At 36.7% G+C, this 22865-nt stretch overlaps 2 protein-coding genes across 3 annotated transcripts; both read right to left on the bottom strand.

Moving 5' to 3' along the window:
• Positions 1-5530: 5530 nt before the first annotated feature.
• Positions 5531-8717, bottom strand: LOC149379000 (putative disease resistance protein At1g50180). The gene has a single exon (XM_089602497.1). The coding sequence runs from the start codon at positions 8645-8647 to the stop codon at positions 5882-5884; it is 2766 nt and encodes a 921-aa protein (XP_089458623.1). The 5' UTR covers positions 8648-8717; the 3' UTR covers positions 5531-5881.
• Positions 8718-9641: 924 nt separating this feature from the next.
• LOC149378999 (phosphatidylinositol-3-phosphatase myotubularin-1-like) lies at positions 9642-21972 on the bottom strand. 2 transcript variants are annotated; one of them, XM_089602498.1, is made up of 19 exons: positions 21667-21972; positions 21517-21585; positions 19933-20007; positions 19559-19630; positions 18979-19048; positions 17985-18034; positions 16845-17134; positions 16663-16736; positions 16525-16588; positions 16356-16421; positions 15829-15928; positions 15623-15736; positions 14904-15073; positions 14744-14828; positions 14167-14394; positions 12965-13024; positions 12741-12805; positions 11593-11872; positions 9642-10623 (listed from the first exon to the last, which is right to left on the bottom strand). In XM_089602498.1, the coding sequence occupies exons 1-19, from the start codon at positions 21751-21753 to the stop codon at positions 10105-10107; spliced, it is 2538 nt and encodes an 845-aa protein (XP_089458624.1). In that variant the 5' UTR covers positions 21754-21972; the 3' UTR covers positions 9642-10104. The 2 variants fall into 2 exon arrangements, with proteins under 2 accessions (XP_089458624.1, XP_089458625.1); XM_089602499.1 differs by lacking the exon at positions 19559-19630.
• Between the last annotated feature and the right edge of the window lie 893 nt (positions 21973-22865).

Genomic DNA, 22865 nt, shown 5'->3' with positions numbered 1-22865 from the left:
AATTATGACCGGAGAATATTTAAAAAGAACCAAACTACTTAGGAGAGAAGTCGAAATGCAAAACACACAAAAAAAAAAAAAAAAAAAAAAAAAAAAAAAAAAGAAGTAGTCTTAATATTTTTGCTCACCAATAATCTTTGTAATCTTAGCATAACACCCAACTATATTCTAAATATGTGTTAATTATTAGCACAAAGAATTGAAATTTGAAAATAAGAAATATGAAACATTAGAGGCTGTAAACTACAGAATCAGATTCTAAAAGCGCAATAAAATTCGTACTTTGGTTCCCCATGTCATCATTCCTTTAATTTGTCAATGCAAAGATCTATTCTAAAACTCAACAAGCCACACTTTATTTTGGTGTAAATAAGCTTTCAATATTTGATGTAGTTTTCATAATTCTTATTTTAATTATATTCTAAAGTTTGTTTTTTGGTTTAATAGGATTTTTAAGCTTGAGTGCCAAGGTGCTCACAGTAAAGGACAATCGATATTGATTTAACTTTTTCATTGGACATCATAGAAAATTTAGAGATATTTACCTTTTAATTTTTTTGCATGGTATTATCAATATAGGTGTAGCTAAAGTTTATATTATCGGAAATGATATGTGACACGGGTCACGACAACGAACGACCCACTCACGTTTTGACACGTGGCACTGTGCTGCCACGTGTCAAAACGTGAGTGGGTCGTTCGTTGTCGTGACCCGTGTCACATAGCAACGCTCTTATATTATAGTCGTATTCATTGGATGATCTAGATAAACCTAGAGAAAAGTGGGTGGATGAATCATGTACAATCATTTGTTAATTTTGACAATTAGATAATATTTATCAAGTTTGACTACATTGGATGATTTAGTGATGTAATCGGGTTGGATTAGTCGGTCTTTTCATGTGTTCTCAATCCGAACCGTAGGGTGAACCTATGTAGGGCGTTGGGCCACCCCAATTTTTTGCAAATTTTTTTATAAATATCTCAATTTGATATGAAAATTTCTTAAATATTTATAATTATATAAAACTCCGTAACTACTGATTTGTTTTCATAAAATTTCCCAACTACTTTATTTATTTCTATCTTAACATAGCTTTGCTTCTATTTTTAATGAATGTATAAAAAAAAATTAACGATATTCTACAAAATTATAAAATATGTCTAATGATACCATAACATCAAGGTAAAACTATAAAATAATGATAAAAACTATAACATGAATATAGTACATATATACATTTAGAATATAACTTAATTTTTATAATTTTTTTCTTTTTGATTACTTTACTTGTGTTGAAGAATTTGATTACAAATTAACTTAGTATTTAAAGATAATTTAAATACTTATTTAAGGATATGCTTTGCGTTTTTTATATAAGAAATCAAGTCGTTCAATATTATTTAAATGAAGGATATATTTTGAAATATTTCTAATCTTTCTTGATGTATTTAATTTATATATTTTATAATTTAATTTTCGGCCACCCTCAACTTCAGTTCTTAGTTCCGCCCCTGTGAACCCCTACAATTAATTTTTGTAGTTTTAAAATTCAAACCAACCTGTTTGAAAGGTAAAGTCAAACCAAATCAAACAAAAAACTAATATTCTCGACACATGATTTTATAACTCGAATGAAAATCATATACGTATATAATACATTATGTCAATTAAAATCAAAATTTTACTTATCTTAAGAAATTTTACATATTAAAATAAAAGTTACCCCTATTTTAATTATCAAATTTTCATGTATACGCAATTAATAAAGTATAATAATGAGTATTGTTTGATTTAATTATAATATTATTTAAAAAATGATATTTTTTTATTAGCATACATATAAAATATTCGCAATCTTAAAAAATTAAAGGATTAACATCATCACGTTAGTTTTGTTCAACTCAATCTCACGGCTATCAAAAACCAAACAAATCCAAAACAATTACGGTTTGAATTGGTTATAACCAAGGTTCTAAATATCGGCGATATATAGGGATATATCGCCGATATATCCGTTTTTTTTAAGGCTCGGTAAAAAAACTGATATAACAGCCTAAATATCGTTTTCTTCCCGATATACCGTTTTTCTAAAAAAAATTCCTACAACAGCCAAAAACATAAAAGTTATTCCTAAAATACCTATTTTCATAGATCTAAACAGGTCCAAAATTTAAAATTGAGTTCTTAGGAATATGAATACTCATTATTGCTTATTAAAATTCATAGAACTACATATGAAGTGATTTTTTTTAAATGTAAAACAAATTCCTACAACAGCCAAAACAGAAAAGTTATTCCTGAAATACCTATTTACATAGCTCTAAACAGGCCCAAAATTTAAACTTGAGTTCTTGGGAAGATGAAGACTCATTATTGCTTATTAAAATTCATAGAACTACATATTTTTATATGGAGTGATTTTTTAAAATTTATTAATTTCATAATAAGGTGAACTTTATTGTTAGCTAAATAAATGTTATATATTCATTCATTACGTATATTTATAGATATAAATATACGTATATATCTATATAGATATGTTATATATATATATATATATATATATATCTATTTAAAATATAATTGTTATATGTATCATTAAATTATATATACATTTTATATATTTTTATAGGATTTCTGCCGATATATCCGTCGGTATCCGATATATCATCGATATATCATCGATATAATCGGTAGTCGGTATTTAAATTGTTATAGAATATCCGTCGATATATCCATCGATACTCGATATATCCGTAAAATCAGAACCTCGGTATGGGTATCGGTATCGATATTTTAAACCTTGGTTATAACCCAAATTTCTTAAGGTTTTAATGGGACATTTAAAAAGTGTGCGCTTTGTTTGGATCACCGGATTGTTTGGTTTGGCAGTTTTCATGAATACCCCGATGACTATAGATTTTGTTGATATTGGATAGATTTGTATTTCATGTCCATATAATTTGAATTGGAAAACCGAATGAACATCCATATATTTATCTTTTAAATTCAGGTTCTAACCGTATGGATAAGCTCACACTAACCCGTCAATTTGGGATCCGATTTGGGATTTTCCTTGGAAGGTCTCGGGAAGGAATTGGAATGTAATGATATCAATTTATACATAAGAAAGGTTTTCTATTGAGTTTCTACAACGGTTATTATTTTCGTCGTGCAAAAAGCAGACTAAAATCAATATCTCACCACAGAACTACCATCTGACACCACAGTGAAATGTTTAAAAATAGTATATCCACTGGTCTACACAACGTACAGACTACTATTATGTAAAGTCTCTCCGTGGCAAGAATGTGAAATTCCACAACAAAGCATCTACTGTTGTAGAATGTCTCGCCGCGATGAGGATACTACGTTTGGGAGTGATTTTATACAACGGTTATGTACCGTTTTAAAAACTCAAGTTTCTACAATAGTTCTGAACCGAGAAACTTGACTTTCAACAATGATTTTTATGCCGCTATAGAATCTTCTACAACGAAAGATTCTACAACTGTTGTAGAAATTTTTATGAAAGTTTTTTTTCCCCGTCATAGAATCCTCTTTTTTGTAATAGTGCACTATCATCTTCTTCCATTTTTTAAACTTTTCAAAAGTTCCATCTTTATACTTCAAGATATGAACTCACTCCTTCTCAGAGCAATGACGTGTTGAAATACTAATATCAACCTATAGTTATTGGCTTAATAAATTCCAAAACCTTAAATTCGTAATTTCTAACAAATTTCATTGTCATTTCATTTACTAAAAAAAAAATTAACTCTTTTTGCTAAAGCCTTCGTCTTCTTTCTCACCCTCAAGATGGTACATTCATATTTCCATCATTGGTGCCTTCAACATTTTCCATCTTTGACCTCCTTTCTCGTAGATTCTAGAGTGGCCGCAATCATCTTGAGTTAGTCTCAGCAAATAAATACAGTCAAGATGAAATGGAGACCGAGAGAGATAAGGTATATAATTAAATTGAACAGAAAATTAGAAAATAGCTTAAACATTTGACATTGCTAAATAGTCAACGTTCGGTAAATCTTAGATAAATAACCACTTTCAGACATGTAATTTTAGGTAAATAGCCAACGTTTGGTACATGAAAATAAATATTTACCTAAGTTTTACATCTGAAAGTGATTATTTACCTAAGATTTACCAAATGTTGGCTATTTAACAATGTCAAATATTTAAGTTGGTTATTTTCCTAACATAAATAACCACTTTCAAACACGTAAATTTTAGGTAAATAACCAACGTTTGGTACATGAAAATAAATATTTACCTAAATTTTACATCTGAAAGTGATTATTTACCTAAAATTTACCAAACGTTGGCTATTTAGCAATGTCAAATATTTAAATTGGTTATTTTCCTAATAGACCCTAAATTGAATCCCTGCAATTTTTTTTTTTTTCAGGTTTCTGCTCTCGGAGGGCTGCTCATTTAATGTGGTTTTGGTACGATGGAATGAGAGGAAGGGTTGGAACGAGGATTCCTCACGATTCAAATCCAAATGAATAGGTGTTTGTGACTCTGAGTGAATTACTAAGTGTCGTGTACAGAATTAACTTCCTTTCAAGTTCTTACATAACGTTTGGTGTGATTACAGATCAATCCATAAGTTTTGCTGTGTGTTTTCGAGCTACACGTTTGAAATTGCTGCCATAGATAGAGGGGTTTCCTTATTAATGTAAACAGAATTTGTCTATTGCCTATCATAAAAAAAAAAACCACTCTGCATAATCAATTCATGGACTGCAAGTAGCGGGTCTAAATATACAGGAGGCAAAAACACAAGCCATTCCAAACTGACTACTATTTTTTTTTTTCCTTGGTCCAATAGATAGTCATATTCACATGTATGTTTTGTATTTAGTTAATCTTTAATAAATATTTGGTAAACAGCTAACTTTTGTGTAATCAGTTGTAAATAATTGTAAATAGTGTAAATTGTTGTAACCGTAATAAAAGCTGATTATTTACCAAATAACTTTTGTGTAATCAGTTGTAAATAATTGTAAATAGTGTAAATAATAGTAACCGTAATAAAAGTTGACTATTTACCAAATATTTATCATGGCTAAATAACAATTTAAAAATGCAAATATGGCTAATTTGTTTTTTTTTTTAGTTAAATAAGTTTAAGACGGTTAAGGATATTGGAAAGGCCTGTTTATTTCCTATTATATTGAATTCTATATAATCCAAATCTCGTTGCATAAAACCTAAGGAAGTCCTAAAGAAAGAAATAAATAATTTTATCAGTGTTTTTGTGCTATTGTTACTGCATTTGTAATGACAGCTCTTCTTAAAGCAAAACCCGTGTTTTGTTAGTATTGCACTTGCATAATCAGATCTCAGATATGCCTCTTTTAAAGATGGACATTTACTTGCCTTGGAAACCTGAACAAAAATAACTCTGATACACTTCCTTTAACAAAAACAGTTACTATCTTCCACGGAATAAGTGACAATTATGATTGATTTCCAAAACACAGACAATGATGCATTGTAAAGAATCTCACTCTTCATATTCACTGATACCCATTAAAAGATGTTGGGATCTCAGATTTTTTTTAAAAAGAAACTTAGCATGTATATCAAAAGATGGCAAAAGCCGTGTTACAAAGTCTTTTTACATCACCAGAGAGACTAACAGACCGAACGTAGTTAGGATCTCAGATAAAGCTATACTATAATAATTCTAAGATGGTTAAGGGGTGGAATTAGAATAATGAGAAGTTACTTTTACCGAGTAAGTCTATGGATTATTGTTCATTTGTGAACGGTGAGGATTTTGAGAGGAAATGAATACATTCCTTGGAAATGTATACGCTATTTCCAACTAGTGCAATGATCGAGTGAAAATCATTCCATGAAAATCTCTTCATGAAAGTTTCTAGTATCGAGGAACGAGACAGAGGTAACGTGACAAACCTTGGCATAATCTTCACCCCCAATCCCATCACCACTCACTCTAAGCCTGTCTTGAAACAACTCGGGCATGTCAACGATCTCGATCCGCCGCAGCGAAGCCACGAATCTGAGCCCGTCCGGGACCGCCCTCAGCGCCGGAACGTCTTCGACGACCAATCTCTCGAGACTCGGCATCGCGTCTCTCTCCACGACCCACTCTTTCAGAGACGACAGTCGACACAAATGCAGCGTCTCGAGCCTCGGAAACCCCCCTCCGGTGCTGCACACCATTCTCGACACCGCTAACGCCTCGTCGCTCAGCCGGAGAATCCTCAGCCTCGGCAGCCTCTCGAGAACCGGCATCGGGTCTCGGCTCAGCCACGAGTGCTTCAGAGTCAGCTTAGCGAGTCCGCGGAGAGAGGAGAAGTACGATATCGAGTTTCCTAGTTGGCCTTGGAGGGCTAGAGCCGAGAGGCTTTGGCAGCGAGAGAGTGATCGGAGCGCCGGTGGGAATGTTTCGTCGGTCGGGATTTCGATTTCCAGCGATCGGAGCCGGCCCGATCGGACGACCGGGGATCTGAGCAGAGCCGAGGCTTCGTCTCTGCTACCGAGCTCGATCCTCAGGTTCTGGAGGCTGGTCAGCTTGATGAGCGAGTCGTGTCCGATCCAAGTCTTGTGGTTTCCGAGCGAGAAGCATCGCAGATTGTTCATCCGAAAGGTGACGCTGCTCGTCCACGCGCTCCCATAGTTGAGCCTCAGTGCCGATATCAAGAGGCGTTTGAGGCCGGTCAGCCTCGAGATCCCCCTCGGGAGGGTCCAAATTTCCAGGTTGTCACGGAGGTCGATGGTCCTCAGTCGCCGGAGGTTTCCGATCGAGTCGGGTAGTTTCTGAATCCCGGTGTCTCTCAGCCCCAAGTACATCAAGTGCCTCAGATTGCAGATTTGTATAAGCGCCTCAAATGTGACCTTGAATCGGTTGAACCCCAGCTCCAACGACCTCAGGAGCTCGAAACTCTCGTTCTTCAGACACGAAGCGGAAAAGCCTCCGATGGCAAAGCACAACAGGGATCGGAGATTGGGCGGTCGGTTTCTGAACCCGTCGAAATCGCAGCCCGGGTGGACCGCAATCCTCCGCGAGTGGACCGTCTTCGCTGCACGTTTTCTCTGAATGATCCGAAAGAAGTTCTCTTCCCTTGCTTTCGACATGCAAAATTCTCTCATAAGATCATGGATCCGATAGGATTTTATCCCCGAATCGTTCCTCTTGCTCACTTGAAGCATGCACCGGTCTACCAACTCTTCTAGATATTGCTTCGCCATGTCTTCTTCTTCTTGTTCTTCTTCGATCGGTGATTCAACAATCCCTTCGGCGATCCACAGCTCGACCAATGTCTTCTTGGGTATCTCTTGATCTTCCGGGAAGCCGCTCAGATAGAGAAAGCAGGGCTTCAAGTGATAAGGTAAGTCGTAGTAGCTCAGAGCTAAGATTCCCTTCACTCCCTCGTACTCTGGTCTCGGTCCGAGTTTCTCCATGATAAGAGAACACACGTCGCCACTCACTCTCTCCCACTCTCCAACCGATCTCTTCTTCCCCAACAAGCCTCCGAGGACAATGATTGCAAGAGGTAGACCCGCGCATTTCTTAGCCATTTTCTTTCCCAAACTCTCGAACTCTGAAGGAAAATCGTGGCCGAAAGGGAAAGCCTTCCTTTTCAAAAGCTCAAAGCTCTCATCCAACGTCAAGAATGGAGGTTCGATCGGAGATGATTGTGAATCCGCGAGCAAAGCGACTTCCCTATTTCGAGTCGTGAAGAGTATTTTACTACCCTTTTTCCCTCTTGGAAACGCCCTTTTAATGCCGTCCCAAGCCCGGACTGTCCATACATCATCGAGAACCACGAGATATCGCTTCTCTCTCAGCTCAGTTCTGATGGACTCGATCAGATCGCTCTCTTTCAACATTTCTATAAGCTTTCTTCTTTTTCTCTTCTCTTCCAAACTGCTCAGTCTTTGTTTCCCCTTCAACCCAGTCTGAATCAAGATTTCAGACAAAATGTCCCTCACGACATACTTCTGGGAAACACATACCCAAGCACAACAATCAAAGTGCAATCTCACATCGGAATGGTTATAAAGCGTCTTTGCAAGAGTGGTCTTACCTAAACCACCCATTCCAACCACAGAGACTACAGAAAGGCGATCTTCAACCACCGTCAACCGAACCATCAGCGCCTCCACTAGGGTTTCCTTCAATCGGATGGGCTTATCATCACCGTCGTCCTCCTCATTTGGACACGACCTTCTCAGATCCCTCTGCAGATCTTCTGCGGCGGAAAAACCCGTCTCTTCTCCGACTCCGTAAGTCTGCCTGCTCCGAAAGATATCTTCCATCTTTGTCCGGACAGAGTCGATCCGGTTCCGAAACCGCCGGAGATGGAAGACCTTGAAGCACGAGCTTGGAAACCCAGCGGCAGAGGCCTCAACTAGGTCATCGACATCCCAGGAAACGTCTCTGACCTCCAATATCCAGTTTCTGAAGCGTTCGTCGTGGTCGTGCCTACGGTCGGCGTCTCTAAGGAAGCACTGGATCCGTTTCTTCTCGGCCCGGAGTCGCTCGATGTCTTCTCCGATGCTTGACAACGAAGCCGCTTCGCAGAACAGAAGATCAGAAGTTGTTTGGATTGCCTGAGACACAATGGATGCTATAAATTCTGACATGTGAGTGATAGATAGTGTATTATTAACCAAGTCAATTGTCCTTTTAGATCTTCCCGAGTGAAGGACTGAAATAAGTCTTTCAACACTTCCGAACGAGAAAAGTGAAGTTCTTTGATTAAAAAAAGTTTGGCCGTTGACTGGGCTCACAGATTGTATTATATTTATATGAAATGTTGTGACGTCGAGACAGATAGATAGATTCTTTAATAATATAATAAAGTTTTGTAAGACTTTCAAATAACGATCCAAAATAGGGGTCAAGATAAGAAACCATATCAAGATTCTCAAGTTATTGTTTCTTATTGGGCTCTGAAGAGCCAATCGCTTGAAGGACATTTATTTGTTTAATAAGCTTTGCGTTTTAAATTCGGATATTATAAAGCTCTGAATATGTATTTGCAGAACAAAAGCAAAGCAGAGCTATCTTCCAGCTTGAATGACTCACCTAGAAACCCATTTAATGACGACATGACACTTAAAATATTTACGAATGCACTCTTAGGGCAGGGCATGTTTGGTTAGAGATAGATAGATGAATGGAATCCAAGACTTCTTTTTCCTTTCTTTTTTTTAATCTCAACTTATATATAAATTTCATTGAGGCTTAGTGTGAGAGTGCTAGACGTTTGGTGACTTCTACATCGACCAGGGTAAGAGATCTCCTATCGAAGTAGCTTATCTTACGGATATAGTTTCTACGAGTACACGTCTTCAAGCTCTGACTTGGGATACAGGTTTCAAGGATTAAGTTCAGAGATTCTATTCTTTCTTACCGGTTACTGTCTGACTGGCAATATTGACTTCTCCGCATTTGTTGCTCAACCGATCAGCCAGACATTCGACTCTGAAAAGTCTGGCTTAAAGAAATTACAAAGCTTCAAATAAACCATTATACAAAGTATAGAAAACAAAACAATTCAGACTTGTTCAGCTACACACACACACATAATCTTTAAACTCAGACTAAAATTATCATTAGTGCCATAAAACTGTGTCGAATAATAAAAGCTCTTTTATTAATTATTTGGAAAATTAAGCAACATACAGAGATACATCATACATACATAGGAAGCTAGCAAGCCTGAAAAGCTGAAACATGCAGGCAGGCTAACCTAGCAGTTGAATAGTTATAGAACTGTACTCGATGTGGACTACCCCGTATACCATATCGGCTTTATTCCTAATCCTCGGTATCTTCATTACACAAATAAGATGGTCCAGAGACCTGAACTCTATATCCTTTGTACAAACTCCCGGGACCCATTTAAGGGTCCAGATTAATTCAATTATAACTTGCCACGTCATGTGTTCACTTGATGACAAGCTTCTGAGAAAGAACTCTACACGACCACCAAGGGATTCTGATCCTGCGCTACTAGGTTGACTCTCTACTAATTCCAGATAGATTACCACAAAAAGGGAAAGGAATGAAAAAAGTCAGAGCTTGACCTGAATTTTCATTTGGGCTCAAAGTAACCATCGTAAATAGATAGGCGGTCGAAGGCGTCGAAATTTGCCCTCAGCCCGACAAATTGGCTGCTGAGCTGGGCACAACCGGCGTCCGGCCACCTGCAGCCTCCGTCTCGGGAGCGAAGCGGGCACAAGGCTTCGCACGCCCGGCCCACCGGGTTCACCGCAGCAGCATTGTCCTGCTCGACCGTGATCGACACAGACAGGTCTCTCTCGCTGCTTTGTAAAATGTTTTCCGGTTGCCTCTTCGAAGGAGAGTATGTGAATTTATCGGCTGCGTTGACCACACTGTTTTCAATGTCAACGGTGCAGTCCCCGCTCCTCGAGAATTGGATCTTGCACCCCAACGATTGGACGGCTCGTTTGATGGCCTCGCTCTCCTTGCTGGCTCTCTTGGCCAAGCTCAGAGCTGAACTGCTCACTTGCTTTTCGTTGCGTAGTTCTGCACTCAGAGACTCAACAGAGGCTGATATTTCCCTGGCTTTCTTTTCAGCTGCCTCTTTTGCCTGTCCAACATAACATTCATTCGTTTGAGAGCAAGGACTGCGTACAAATATTGGAATGACAAGAAAAGGGAAATTCTTATTGGAACCCTAGTGTCTCCACAGAATTAAAATAAGTAGGAGGAATTATAAATATAAATAAATAAAAAGATGGAAGTGTATAAACAAGTGCCTCATTTGTCGTCTATAGACAAATCCTAGTCTGTAACCATACCACGGTTTTTTTAAACTGTCTCACAGTACACTTGAATCGAAACAGTCGTATGCATTTCTACATTGATACGTTGAACACTAGACATTGCGAACAATAGGCTTGTGGTAACATTGAACTATTAGTAAGTAAACAGATTTTATGCATCTTTTTATACCTTGTTACTCTCAGTTTGATGGCTTTAATATTGTAGCTTAGTTGCATGTGACAAAAATAAATTTTAATCACTATTCACATCAATCGGTAGATTTTTGTTTTGCTTGTCGAATATTTCTATAAATTCATTAAATTGTTAGCCGGTCATCCATGTGCGTTACAAAACTAGCTTCTAGTTTTGGTTCCTTTTTTTTTTTGGTTACTTGGTAGCAGATAGACTGATGGGACATCATTTTAGAAAGGCTTATCTAACAAAGAGTTAAGTGTAACTTGGATAGTCATATTTGTCTGTCTTTGGTAATGGAATGTGGACAGTCAAATTTACAAAATAAAGTTGACCTATTTGAGGGCATAAGATTAACGTCTTGGAGTCACAAAAGAAAATCTCCTCCTTTTTTAGAAGTTCCTAGTTTCTGTTGATGTTTTCTGTGATAATCCTCCACCGCTCAACATGATCTCTTATTGGATCGCTAGTAGTGGATAGTTCTTTTGTTGAAAAAAAAAATCGTACCAAGTCAGCATCTCAAGTAGTTGAGAACTTAGTTTCTTCTCGGGCGCCTAGGTCTTAACGTGTAAAAATATCAAAGCAAAAGAAATCACTTTACCTTTTGCAATTCAGAGAATTCAAAAGCCATCTTCCGACACTCGGCTTCAACCTCCCCTGCTTGGGCTTCGGTGGGGCATGACCAACGGAGATGGAATTGGGGCCACAAGATCGGGGCTAAAGCCGCGGCTGGAGGCAATATAGCACCACAGTACTTCTGTGGGTCGTAGAAGAGGTTATAGTGCACGTGAGAACTTCCCTCCGAGCCACGCAAATCAGATAAATACTGCCACAAGCACCCGGAAGCTTCGGCAATGCTGCATTGCTGCCTCTCCTTTTCACTGATATGTAAAGCACTCAGTTAAAAAAAACATAGTTGTTAGTGTCTATATAACAGAATACAAGACGAGAGTATATATTTTGCGCTGTTTGATGAAAGCATCATCATTAACATTTACGTTGCACATGTATAATTATGAAAAGCATAATTTGATCGCTTTATACGTGTTTATATCATTCAATTATTTATCATTTGCAAATATATTTTTTTTTAAACAAGAATCTTATATTAACAGGCTAAAAATGCCAATTTACAAAAAGAGAGAGCAAAACGCTCTCCAGACCAATTCATAACCTCCCACAACAAACCAGGAGGTCGGTCAGAAAATCATTTGCAAATATATGAAAAGCTGTGAAACAATGATGTTTTTATATTTTTTGTTTTGTTTGATATCATACGACTAAATTTGTCTGTTACATAGCATCTAATAATATTATAGCTTATGGAAACCAGCACAATGGTTAGAATCACTTTTCCACAATAGTCATACAGACTTGAAATAACCGATTAGCTTAATTCTTTCTACCTATATTCCGATCTACTTCACGTATCGTAGTCTAGCCACATGAGGGAAAATCCAGTTCAAGTTTTCTTTTCCTTTTTTATTAAAAAAATAAAAAAGAAAAAAAAAACACACTAGAGAATTATTATTAATAAATAAAGGAGCCTGGCCTCTCTGTTTTATCCGCGATTGGCCAAGGGCTATCTAGTTTGTAATTTGCTTCATTCTAGATGAAGCTTTCATTTTCCCCTCTTTTTATATATTTTTTCAGTTTCTCATAAAAAAATAAAAAATAAAGGAGCCTGGCAAAGCCAAGGCCCTGAATAACAATCCAGTTCAACTGAAACACTGATAAAAATTGGGTTACCTGTTACACAAGAAGTTTCCGAAACGACAGGAAAGCAGACAATCCACGATATCCACTAAGAAAACCTACAGTTCACATGAAAAGAAAATGCGTTGTTGCTCGACATTTCAAGACAGCAAGAGCCAAAAATTTCTAGCATTAGCAGATTTTATTAAAACAAAAAAAATGGCTTTAAAAAAATTATATTTATCTGTAAATATCACGCGTGAGAAAAGGAGACATACCGAGGAGAACTCGAAGGCAAAAGGATACATTCGCAGCAATTGCGAAACGCAGTCAATCCACTGCAAGATTGGAACATCTCAATTTTTAAGTAACACCAAGGGTAAGACCAAAACCCACTGAACTTGAAGGAAAATTCTCAATAATTTGGACATTTGAGGAAAGACTATTTATCTTAGTTAATATATAACTAGGCTCAAAAGTCGTGATGGATGTGGGACTATTACCTTTCTTTCTATTATGAACTTGTAAAATCAAGAGTTATCCTCCTCAAAGCTTATACCATATAAACACATTTTCATTAAAAAAAAATTCATGAATCCTAAACTAGACCTCGACCAAACAAAAAGATTTATAACTATGGAATTGGGATTAGCTCGGGGCCTGAGGTTTCAAAAACTCAAGAAATTTAAGCTCTAATAAACAAACCCAAGCCTAAGGTACCCCACTGAATTTCAGATGGAATATGGCCTTTGACATGCACAATCATTTTTTTACACGACGACCTCTTATTTTTAATGCAAGGATTACAGCCAGAGCATATTGGTGGGAGGAAACCCATTTTTCTTTTCAACCTAATCACTGCCTGACGTGTCACAGCAAAGCGGAGACTAAGGAGCACCTTTTTTGGGAAAGCTCGGAGGCTAAAAAGGTCTGGGGTTGGCTCTTAAAAAAGTTGGGGATAGAGTTCAATTCAATCTCCTCTAGTGAAAAAAAAAAATTACCGTTCACCTCAACAAGAGAAGGAATTCGAGGTGTAAAACAGATGTATTGGCTGGATGTTGGAATATTTGGAAAATCAGAAACAGTCCTCTCTTCAACGATGAAGAATGAGATACGAACAAGCTACTAGACCTAACTAATCAGATTATCGCTGTATGGTTACATTCTTTAAATTCTGATTTTCGTAATTATTCTTTAGCCGACCTTTACAGAGATTGGGATGTGGCCATTTGATGTAAGGAAAGTCGATTTGGTTTTAGTGTTTCTTCTTTGTCTCCTAGGATGGGATGGCGTGTTTGTCAGCGTATCGTCTTCTATCCTAGGTTCTTCCAGTTGTAAAATACCCCATTCATTAATACAATATTTAGTCTCTCTTAAAAAAAATCGGTAGCAGGAAAATACTAAACAACAAAAATAATGACCTTGATGATAACACAATAAATAAATCATCAAAGTCCAAAGATATACATTTTTAACAAACCTGCAAGAATATGGGAGAATAGTTATTCGAAGTCTGAGCATGAGAAGAACCAGAATTCTGAGATGCATTGGATGCTGATGGTTGACGCATGGGAGATGGAGGGAAACCCCCAGCAGATGACTGTCTGGCTAATTCAAAAGTTATGTTTCCACCGCCCGATACAGTTGGCATGCCAACACGATCAGAAAATGGATGACCAAATGAAAGCCAGTCTTTTTCCACAAGCGCCTTGAAACAAGATAAAAACAGCAAGATTTATGGGCTCCAAACTCCATTAAAAACAAAAATCAGTACAAAGTGAAATAACAGGCCATAACAGAAGCCCATACTCATGTATACAAGTACAAGGAACCAAATGTCAATCATGAAAACAAAAAGGCATGCCAAGCATAGTAGAGAAAAGAGGTGTATTAAAAAAAATCCCACTTAGAGAGTCATGGAAAGGGTATGAATGACATTCTGAAAGAAAATGCATCACTAGCGTATTAACATTCAACAGATTCATATTTTTAAGAGCCTCAAAGAACTAGCATAAAGAAAAGTAATGATACTGAAATTTTTTATGTCCAGGTAGTACCTGAAACCCTTTGAATGTTCGATAATACGGATCAAGCAGCAAACTGGCAAGGGAAACAAGTTGGGTTGTTCTGTCCCAACCATCACTACAAATAGTAGAACACGGGAATGTTAAAAAAAACACATAAATTTGACATACCCATAAGAAATTGAAACCGCACCTGCAATGTACAAGAACAGATGCTGATTCTAGAGCAACACGAGCAGCAATCCATGCTGAACCAGCCAATACATTTTGTATGTGTATTAACCAACCACTATCTCCAAGAGTTGATACTGAGGCAGACATACTGCTGAGATTGCCTCCACCCCAGGTCCATCCACCATGCCTCTGCCAAAAAATAAATGGGGATACCCACCACTACTTATTTTTCTATTCTCTTCAATGAATGAAATGTATCAAGCATAAAAACAACACAATATTTGAGAATTCGCTTATCTCTTTCCATCCATACCCCCCAAAAAATACCTAGCGAAGCCCTCAACTTTACTTTATACTCCAGGTCTTCCCAAAGGTCAACCAGACCCAGCTCCCAGATCCTGGAGCACCCAAAGTAGACCTCATTTACTTACCAAGTAGTTACACTCACAATTCTCATTGGTTTGCTTGCAAGGGAAGCTCATACCGGGGTAATTGATAAATGAAGTTTTCATTTTTGTTAAAAATCGTGATGTACTCTTTCTATGGAACGTGAAAGAAAGAAAATGTTTTGAATACTTATTTTTGTTGCAGCAGTTTGAAGCCTAACAAATAATTAATTTACTCTTCCGTGTTTGAATCAATGATTTAACATACACTTGAAAGGTCATTTACAAATCAACTGACAGCAAGACAGCATTCTGAACAATCATCATAAAATAGTATATTAACAGGGCTCACCAAAAAGGACGACATTCCGTCAGATGAATTAGCACCATATGTATCTAAGTAATCTCTAAGCCGAGCAAAGCTATCCCTCATGGCGTGGATGTTGTCTATCCCGAAAAAAACAATCTGGTAAAAGTACAGCAAGAACATGAATTAGCAAAAATGTAATTTCAAATTTCACCATTAAGAAACCATGGAAATCTTAAACCTGAACAGACCTCAGACTGAAAATAATTTGCAGATGACTCGGACCCACCTCCCATTGCGCTGTTAGCCAAAGCATTCTTTCTAGGTCGGGCGTCAGCTATATATAGTTTCCTAATTAAGGGGGTAAAAGTCAGCAAGATTAACCAATATCTTTCAAAAGAATGCTACCATACAAATACAAAACAGCTCCCCCCTTTTTCTTCATTTCGTGCCTTAAAAGCACAAGTTTTCAAACTGCAAGGATATCACAGGCAGCTTTATGAATCTTATAACATCATCAAACACAGCAATTGAAATCATATCCTGCTGACGGAATCCTCATTGCTAACACGGAGACATATAAGCTTCTGAATTAGAGAAAACCAATAGTACGGACAATGTAATTTTCAGGCTAAAAGAACGGACTGAGGCATCTAAATGAAAGAAACCAATAGGAAGGAAGGACATGATAATATCAAGGCTCAAAAGCTTAGAAAAATTAACAATCTATATTGGATGAAAATGTTTTCTCGATATATTTGTCAAAACAAGAAAATACCTCCGTCTCCCATCTGCACCACCAAGTTGAGCACAAAGACCAGCAACAAGCTTTTCATCCAGATTGCTACAGAAAAAAAAAATAATAAGCATAAATCAATTTTCATGAGGTAAAAAGGTCATCTAGCTGTAGATGTTCCACATTTTGAGGTATTATTTTGACTGATTACCTTCTCATGTTCATCATGAGGCCAACTAAAGGCTGGGATGACCTCGCAAGAACTGCTCCAGTTCCTGTAATTCATGCATAAAATTATAAAAATCATAACAATATAAAAGAAAAGAAACAGATGGGGTTCACTGCATACCTTGATGACACCATGTAACAACAGGCAATCGACATTTAGCACGGAAACTGCAAGCGGTTTGCAGTTCGTCATCACTGGCATTGTCAGCACAAATGTTTTCAACATCGTTAGATACCAAAGGAACATGGTCAAAGCATAGTTGAGAACGCCATATCCCAAATGAAAGGATCAGAAAGACATACGTAATGCATTTTGGGACAATCAAGGCAAATGGATAGGTCTGGCACATTGAATAGCTGGAGTTCATTCTACTTATTCTCCACAAGTCATTAGAGAATGTATAGGATCCATTTTCTATCATGCTTGTTGATGCATGGGAGAAGCTTTTTCCAAGCAGACGAAGATATTCGTCCAACAATCTCACTTGAGGATTAGTATTACTGAATTTGGAAGGCCCAGAAACTAACGCATAAAGATCCCACACCCTTTCTGGCTTGGTACACCTTAAAAGCGCATCAAATATTGTACGTCTCTGTATGTACCAAAATTAACAAATCAGACCAGATAGCAAGCCGAACAGCTGTTCATTGCAATCACAGCAACATGCGCCCAAGCATGGAAACCCATTTACAATGCAATAACTATGGTGTGCTGTGCTTTAGAAAAAGAAAAAGGCCAAGCTACGGCGAATAAACTTTCCAAGTACTGTCAGTTGAATGTTCTAAAATTATGTACTTCTGTCAACTTCAAATAGAGAAAAAAAAAATTGCACATGGATATTAATCTCGCAGAAAAATTTCAACCATACACCCCAACTGGGTGGTTTGTAGGTTGTATGCTGCTGCTGCAAAGAAAAGGTTCTCCGAACCATATCAGGGCTCTGAAGAATTATGGGGGAAAAAAAAGGCATTTTTTTCTTTTTATTAAATATGAACTTCAAATTACACTATGACTATTAACAACTTCAAAATTGTAAGCTTTCGTATTGACGAAAATGCATCTCTTTTTGTTCAGCTTTTGCTTCAGCGTGACTCAAACTCATCTCCTCATTTGGGTGGTGGTGCTTAACACTGAGCTATACCCTCCCGTCGCCTGATCTTCACCCTTCTACTAACATTTTACGCAATTTATTATTTTTATTTTTATTATTAAAAAGTGGTAATATATATATATATATATATGTATAATTTTATTAATCAAAATTTATATATACAGGTAATGGATGAATAATTTAGATCTAAAGTTATGCTGGAACCAAATTGCAGAATCAAAGCTAGAACTTGAATGAGTAGGTGAGATTTATGACAGTAAGAGATCGATATGAAACCAATTATAGAGCCCTATCTTAATATTCATGTCAAAAAAAGGATTATGAAGCTAACCTGCTTTGTTCGCGGTCGAAATCCAAAGACGATAATTCGCATGTCTTTTCCTGAAGAAATAGAAAAGAAAAAAAAAACTTGATTGAATAATTATTTTAAGATATATGCAAAAGGAATTGAAGGGCATCTCTGCGGGTTGGGGCAGAAACTAATTAATTAATTATGTTGATTAGATTACGAATAATTCTGAATCACTAGAAATGCAAATTTTAGCATAACCACAATTTTACCAGTTACACTTCTTATGACTATAATTATTCTAGTACCAACATCAACATTTTTCTTAAGCAGATACCTAATTTCCACTGTTTCTCCAATATAACTCAAAGAGTTCTCATGTTCCACTAAAGTAAGTTTCCCCACTCCAAATGTTACTGATGAGATTTTGTTTAGTTTTCATTCTACAAATAAAAATCTGCATTTTTTCATTTACAGTTCAATTTATTTAAAGACCCAGTTAAAATCAGAATAAACTGTCTCGTAAAACAAAAAAAATATATCAGAATTGATGTAGCAGATACAGAATTTGTTTCCAAGTCAACAAAAAAACACACGCAAACAAATATAGAACCCCAAAACTCTGATCCAAAATAATGTATAGAATAATATCATCACATGTAATTTAGGAATTTTATAAAAAAAACTGAATGGTTTTCCGTTTCTTAGTCTAAATTAGACTAATGAATAAAAAATACAACACGTGACCTTGTTATAATTCTAATTTCAGATACTTTACAGGTTTATACGGGCCTCTACTCATTTCAAACATCATGCAGTAGAACCTTAATACTTTTTGGGAAAATGTGTTTTGATTGGACAGAACAGCCTAAATATTATATTAGAAATTGTGGTAAATGACAATAAAATAAAACAGCCCATCACCATGAATCTGAAGTCTAGAGTTCAGCAAAAGTCAAAATAATAGGAAAATTTCAGCAAAAAATAAAAATAAAAATAAAATACATGGATAAATTTCTCAGAGCTTGAAGCATACCAATAACCTGCAGAAGTCGCTGGGCTGGAATCTTGTCCGACTGACGAGTAACCGATTCTTTCTTCACAGCCTAAAATTCTTAAGAACACTATATCAAATTCCGTGCCAATTTAGATAGATTCCAGCAAGAATAGATAGACAACAGCCAGCAGTTAAAATTCAGGATTGAAGTAAATAAAGCATCACCATCCTACGACGCAGTATATCAGAAAAAATTTCTTTTATAGTACTTGAAATAAAAATTCAAGAAATTCCTATGCTGCTCTAGAGACATCTTGACAGATTTTTTTTTCTTTTTTTTAGTGATTGAGCCAGCATAAGATTTCACAGATTCACTTCATCCACACTCAGACTTCACAAATTCACTTCCCTACCATAAAACCAAGTCCTGATGGCTATGAAGCCCATTTAATGATGGATCAAGTTTATTATACTCCTATATACAAGTTAATTTACACTTACGCATTCTCGATTCACTAGCTTGTTAAGAGGATTTTCTAATATCAAGAACAAAAAATTATTTTATTTTCTTAAAACAATTTAGGAACATGATATAGGAAATGTGAAAATCCAAACTTACAATTTTACTGAACTTCTCAATCGTCATCAGCGGTATGGTGCCAAGGGGGATGATATTCCTAGTTCCTTCACTCTATTACCGATAAAAAAAAAATTAAAAAAAAAAAGGAACAAATAAAAAAATGAGAAATAGGACATTAACTGCAAACAAATGATAACACTAGAAAATGCCGTCTGTAATTGGGCTAGAATATCTTGTCCTCCTAATGAGTAATGAAACTATAAATAAACTAGAAGAAAAAGAATCATTTCAGATAGGAAATGAAGTTTAGTCAGCAACCACAGCCAGAATAACTTTCAAGATAAAATTCAGTATTGAACTCAGATATACATGCGGACCACAACTACATTGTGCCAATACAATGCATCACTTACCAGAAAAAGAAGTCGAAAATTAGTTAATAAAAGAGTGCCAGCCTCGTCAGTGTTAACAAGAACAACACCATAACCCTGAAAGTAGATAAAAACAACCCCTTCTTTAATAAATAAATATAAAATAAATAAATAAATCCAACGTGGGAAAATATGGTCATGACATTGGCACATACATCATTGTAATCCGTCAAGTGCCAACCATAATATTCAAAACAGAAGATTTCATAAACTTCAAGAAAATATCTTAAGACATTGAACTTTATCATTTAGTGGTTGAATTACCTTTACAATTATGAATCGGAAAAAGACATGCATTAAAATTGAATCAATGAGGCACTGAATCAGATCAGATCAGTAAAATGTTTTTGAAACTAGAGCAACAAAAGCATGAAATCAGTATCTAATTGAATCGTAACATCTAAATACTTTTATTTCTCAAAAGCCTGTTTAATGGGATTGTCAATTTCATCCATTGTCAACATCCTAAATATGAAGTTTGTGTCATTACAAGTGTTGGCCAAAGATTTAGGGTTTTGGGAAGACACGAGGTGTGGGGATGATATATTGGCAGATTGTTTTCCCGCTTTGGCCCATTGATGTCCGCTCAAAGGCGCCCCCATTGCAAGATTCGCAAACCGAACTAGCAATATCAATAATCAGACTTCGTGGAATTTACACTTCCCTGGAAACCTGACGACGATAGAAGCTACCGAAGCAATAGAACTCTTGGAGGCGCTGGAAGGAGCCAAGTTATGGGAGGGAGTCGTTGACTGTCGCTTGGATATTCGATGCTACGGAATTTTTGGTCAGATCGATGTTTAGCACCTTGCGAATCCAGCCCTGTCACACCTTAAGCTGATCTCATTTAGAAATCTACAGTCCGGAGCAAGTTTCAATTCTTCGGGTGGCTGATAGCTTTGGGTAGGGTAACTTATCCTCGGTCAGCGAGCTATTTTCTTTGCACCGGAACACATGAAAGATCCAAAGTGAGCTGCGGCCGTCAAAGCCGGAGTTTTCGCTGGATTTTGGAATATTTGGAGGATCAGGAATGGAAGTCTTTTCAACGACGAAGGATCAAATGTCAGTCAGCTTCTTGAGAGTGTGAATCACAACATGGCCTGAGACTTCATTTTTTGTGCCCGGAATTTGAAAACTATTCTTTACCAGTTCTTTCTAGGGATATCTTAGGGGCTTTATGATGTAAAAAAAAAAAAAAAAAGGCTTGCTGGTTCGGTGGTCGTTTTTTCGTGGTCTTTTACCTGGTTGGCGTGTTTGTTTCGTGTGCGACCGGTCTTAGGACAATAAACAACTCACATCTGATGTATATATACTTCATACATTTATAATACTTCTCTGTTTTTTTTTTTTTTTTTGTTGCCAAGGATTTAACGTCAATTCCAGTACAATTCCTAATTTCACCAACATTGTTGAACTAGATGTTCCAATCGCCAAAGTGCACAGAACAAGGAACAAATTGTTTCTAATAGCAAAACTAGGCATATCCGAAGCACAGCTACAATAGGATTATTCTTTTTATTACATGTCGAAACAGAGTAACTTTCGGAATTAAAAAAAAAAAAATACCTCGACCACGACTTGCTCGGCCTCAATCAAGAACTCGAAATTCGAATTAGAAATCGACCGCGAAACCGGCTGCGAAAAAATAATCAAATTGATTTTCAACCAAAAGGAGTCAAACTCGGACAATATCACCAAACCCTAGAGCGATCAAACCTCGATTTTGGTCCATTCGAGAGCGTCCCAGCTGCTCTCGGAGGAGGAGTCTCTGAGAGGCGCCGATCGGCCAGAGCGCGACGCCATTGTCGCGACAGAGATAGGAGAGAGAAAGAGGGAATAGAGAGAGAGCTTGTTGTGTTAAATGCTTGGCGTGGAATGAAATTGGGTATGATCTATATATATGACCGACTATCTACCGCTAATCTGTCATTCAAATCAAAGGGGTAGTTTTTGGTTTTTGGCAACTCTCTCGTCACGCAATATCTGGCTATGTTTTTCCGTTCCACTTCCACCACGTCACATATTCTCTCATCATCAAAATAATTAATTATCCTATTATTCAAAAATGAAAAATCATTACCTAGGGAAATGCATTTTATATTGGGAAAATATCAAGAGTATTCCTCGTGTTTAATCGAAACGCAAGATTTATCTTTTCGATTTCTAAAAATATCAAACATATCTCTTCAAATACTATTTCAGAAGATTGAGTGTTTGAGTGATTTGGATTCTGTGTTTACGTGATTGAAGACTCACGTGCGTTTGAAGATTGAAGTCATCCGAGCATAAGTGGTTGCTTGAAGAGTGGAATTGAGGAGTTCAGAGGAAGTCTATGGTCTAGGTATTCACTTGTGGTAATAGTTATTAGGGCCTTGATTTTGCGTTGTAATCATATAAGACATCGCTTGTAATATTGACTACTATATAGTAAAATCTTTTCCACTGGCAGAGTGCCCCCAGACGTAGGTGTATTGCACCGAACTGGGTAATCATATTGTGTGTCATTTTCTTATCGCACTATTTGTTGTTTATCCATTATATGTGTTCAAGCAAGTTGTCGGACACATTGTCAACACTTTGTGTGCGACATCTTGTCTTTGCGACTAATCGAATTTCAACATTGCTTCTAAGTTATTCACAAGTGACAAATGAGTTGAGGAAATAACAACTAGAAGGGTAAAATGGTATTTTTATAAATCCATCTAGTTGATGATATTCATGAAGGGTAAACATAGATAATATTCAATGGATTCACTCATCACAATTAAGTAGAATTTTGAGTAAAAAACATATTCATTTGAACCGAGAGATTTTCAGTGTCAACTATTTGGTAGAGTCAGTTGACATTAAGCTAGAACTTGGAAAAGGTTTGTGAACTTTTGTGTCGAAGCATGCTAGCTCAAGCTTTGTTCATT

This window comes from Urtica dioica, chromosome 12 (assembly GCF_054948205.1).
Source record: "Urtica dioica subsp. dioica isolate 48M chromosome 12, U.dioica_male_clone48M_v1_H2, whole genome shotgun sequence".
Taxonomy (NCBI): domain Eukaryota; kingdom Viridiplantae; phylum Streptophyta; class Magnoliopsida; order Rosales; family Urticaceae; genus Urtica; species Urtica dioica.
The sequence above is the reverse complement of the archived record's forward strand: the minus strand, read 5'-3'. Positions and strand labels throughout refer to the sequence as shown.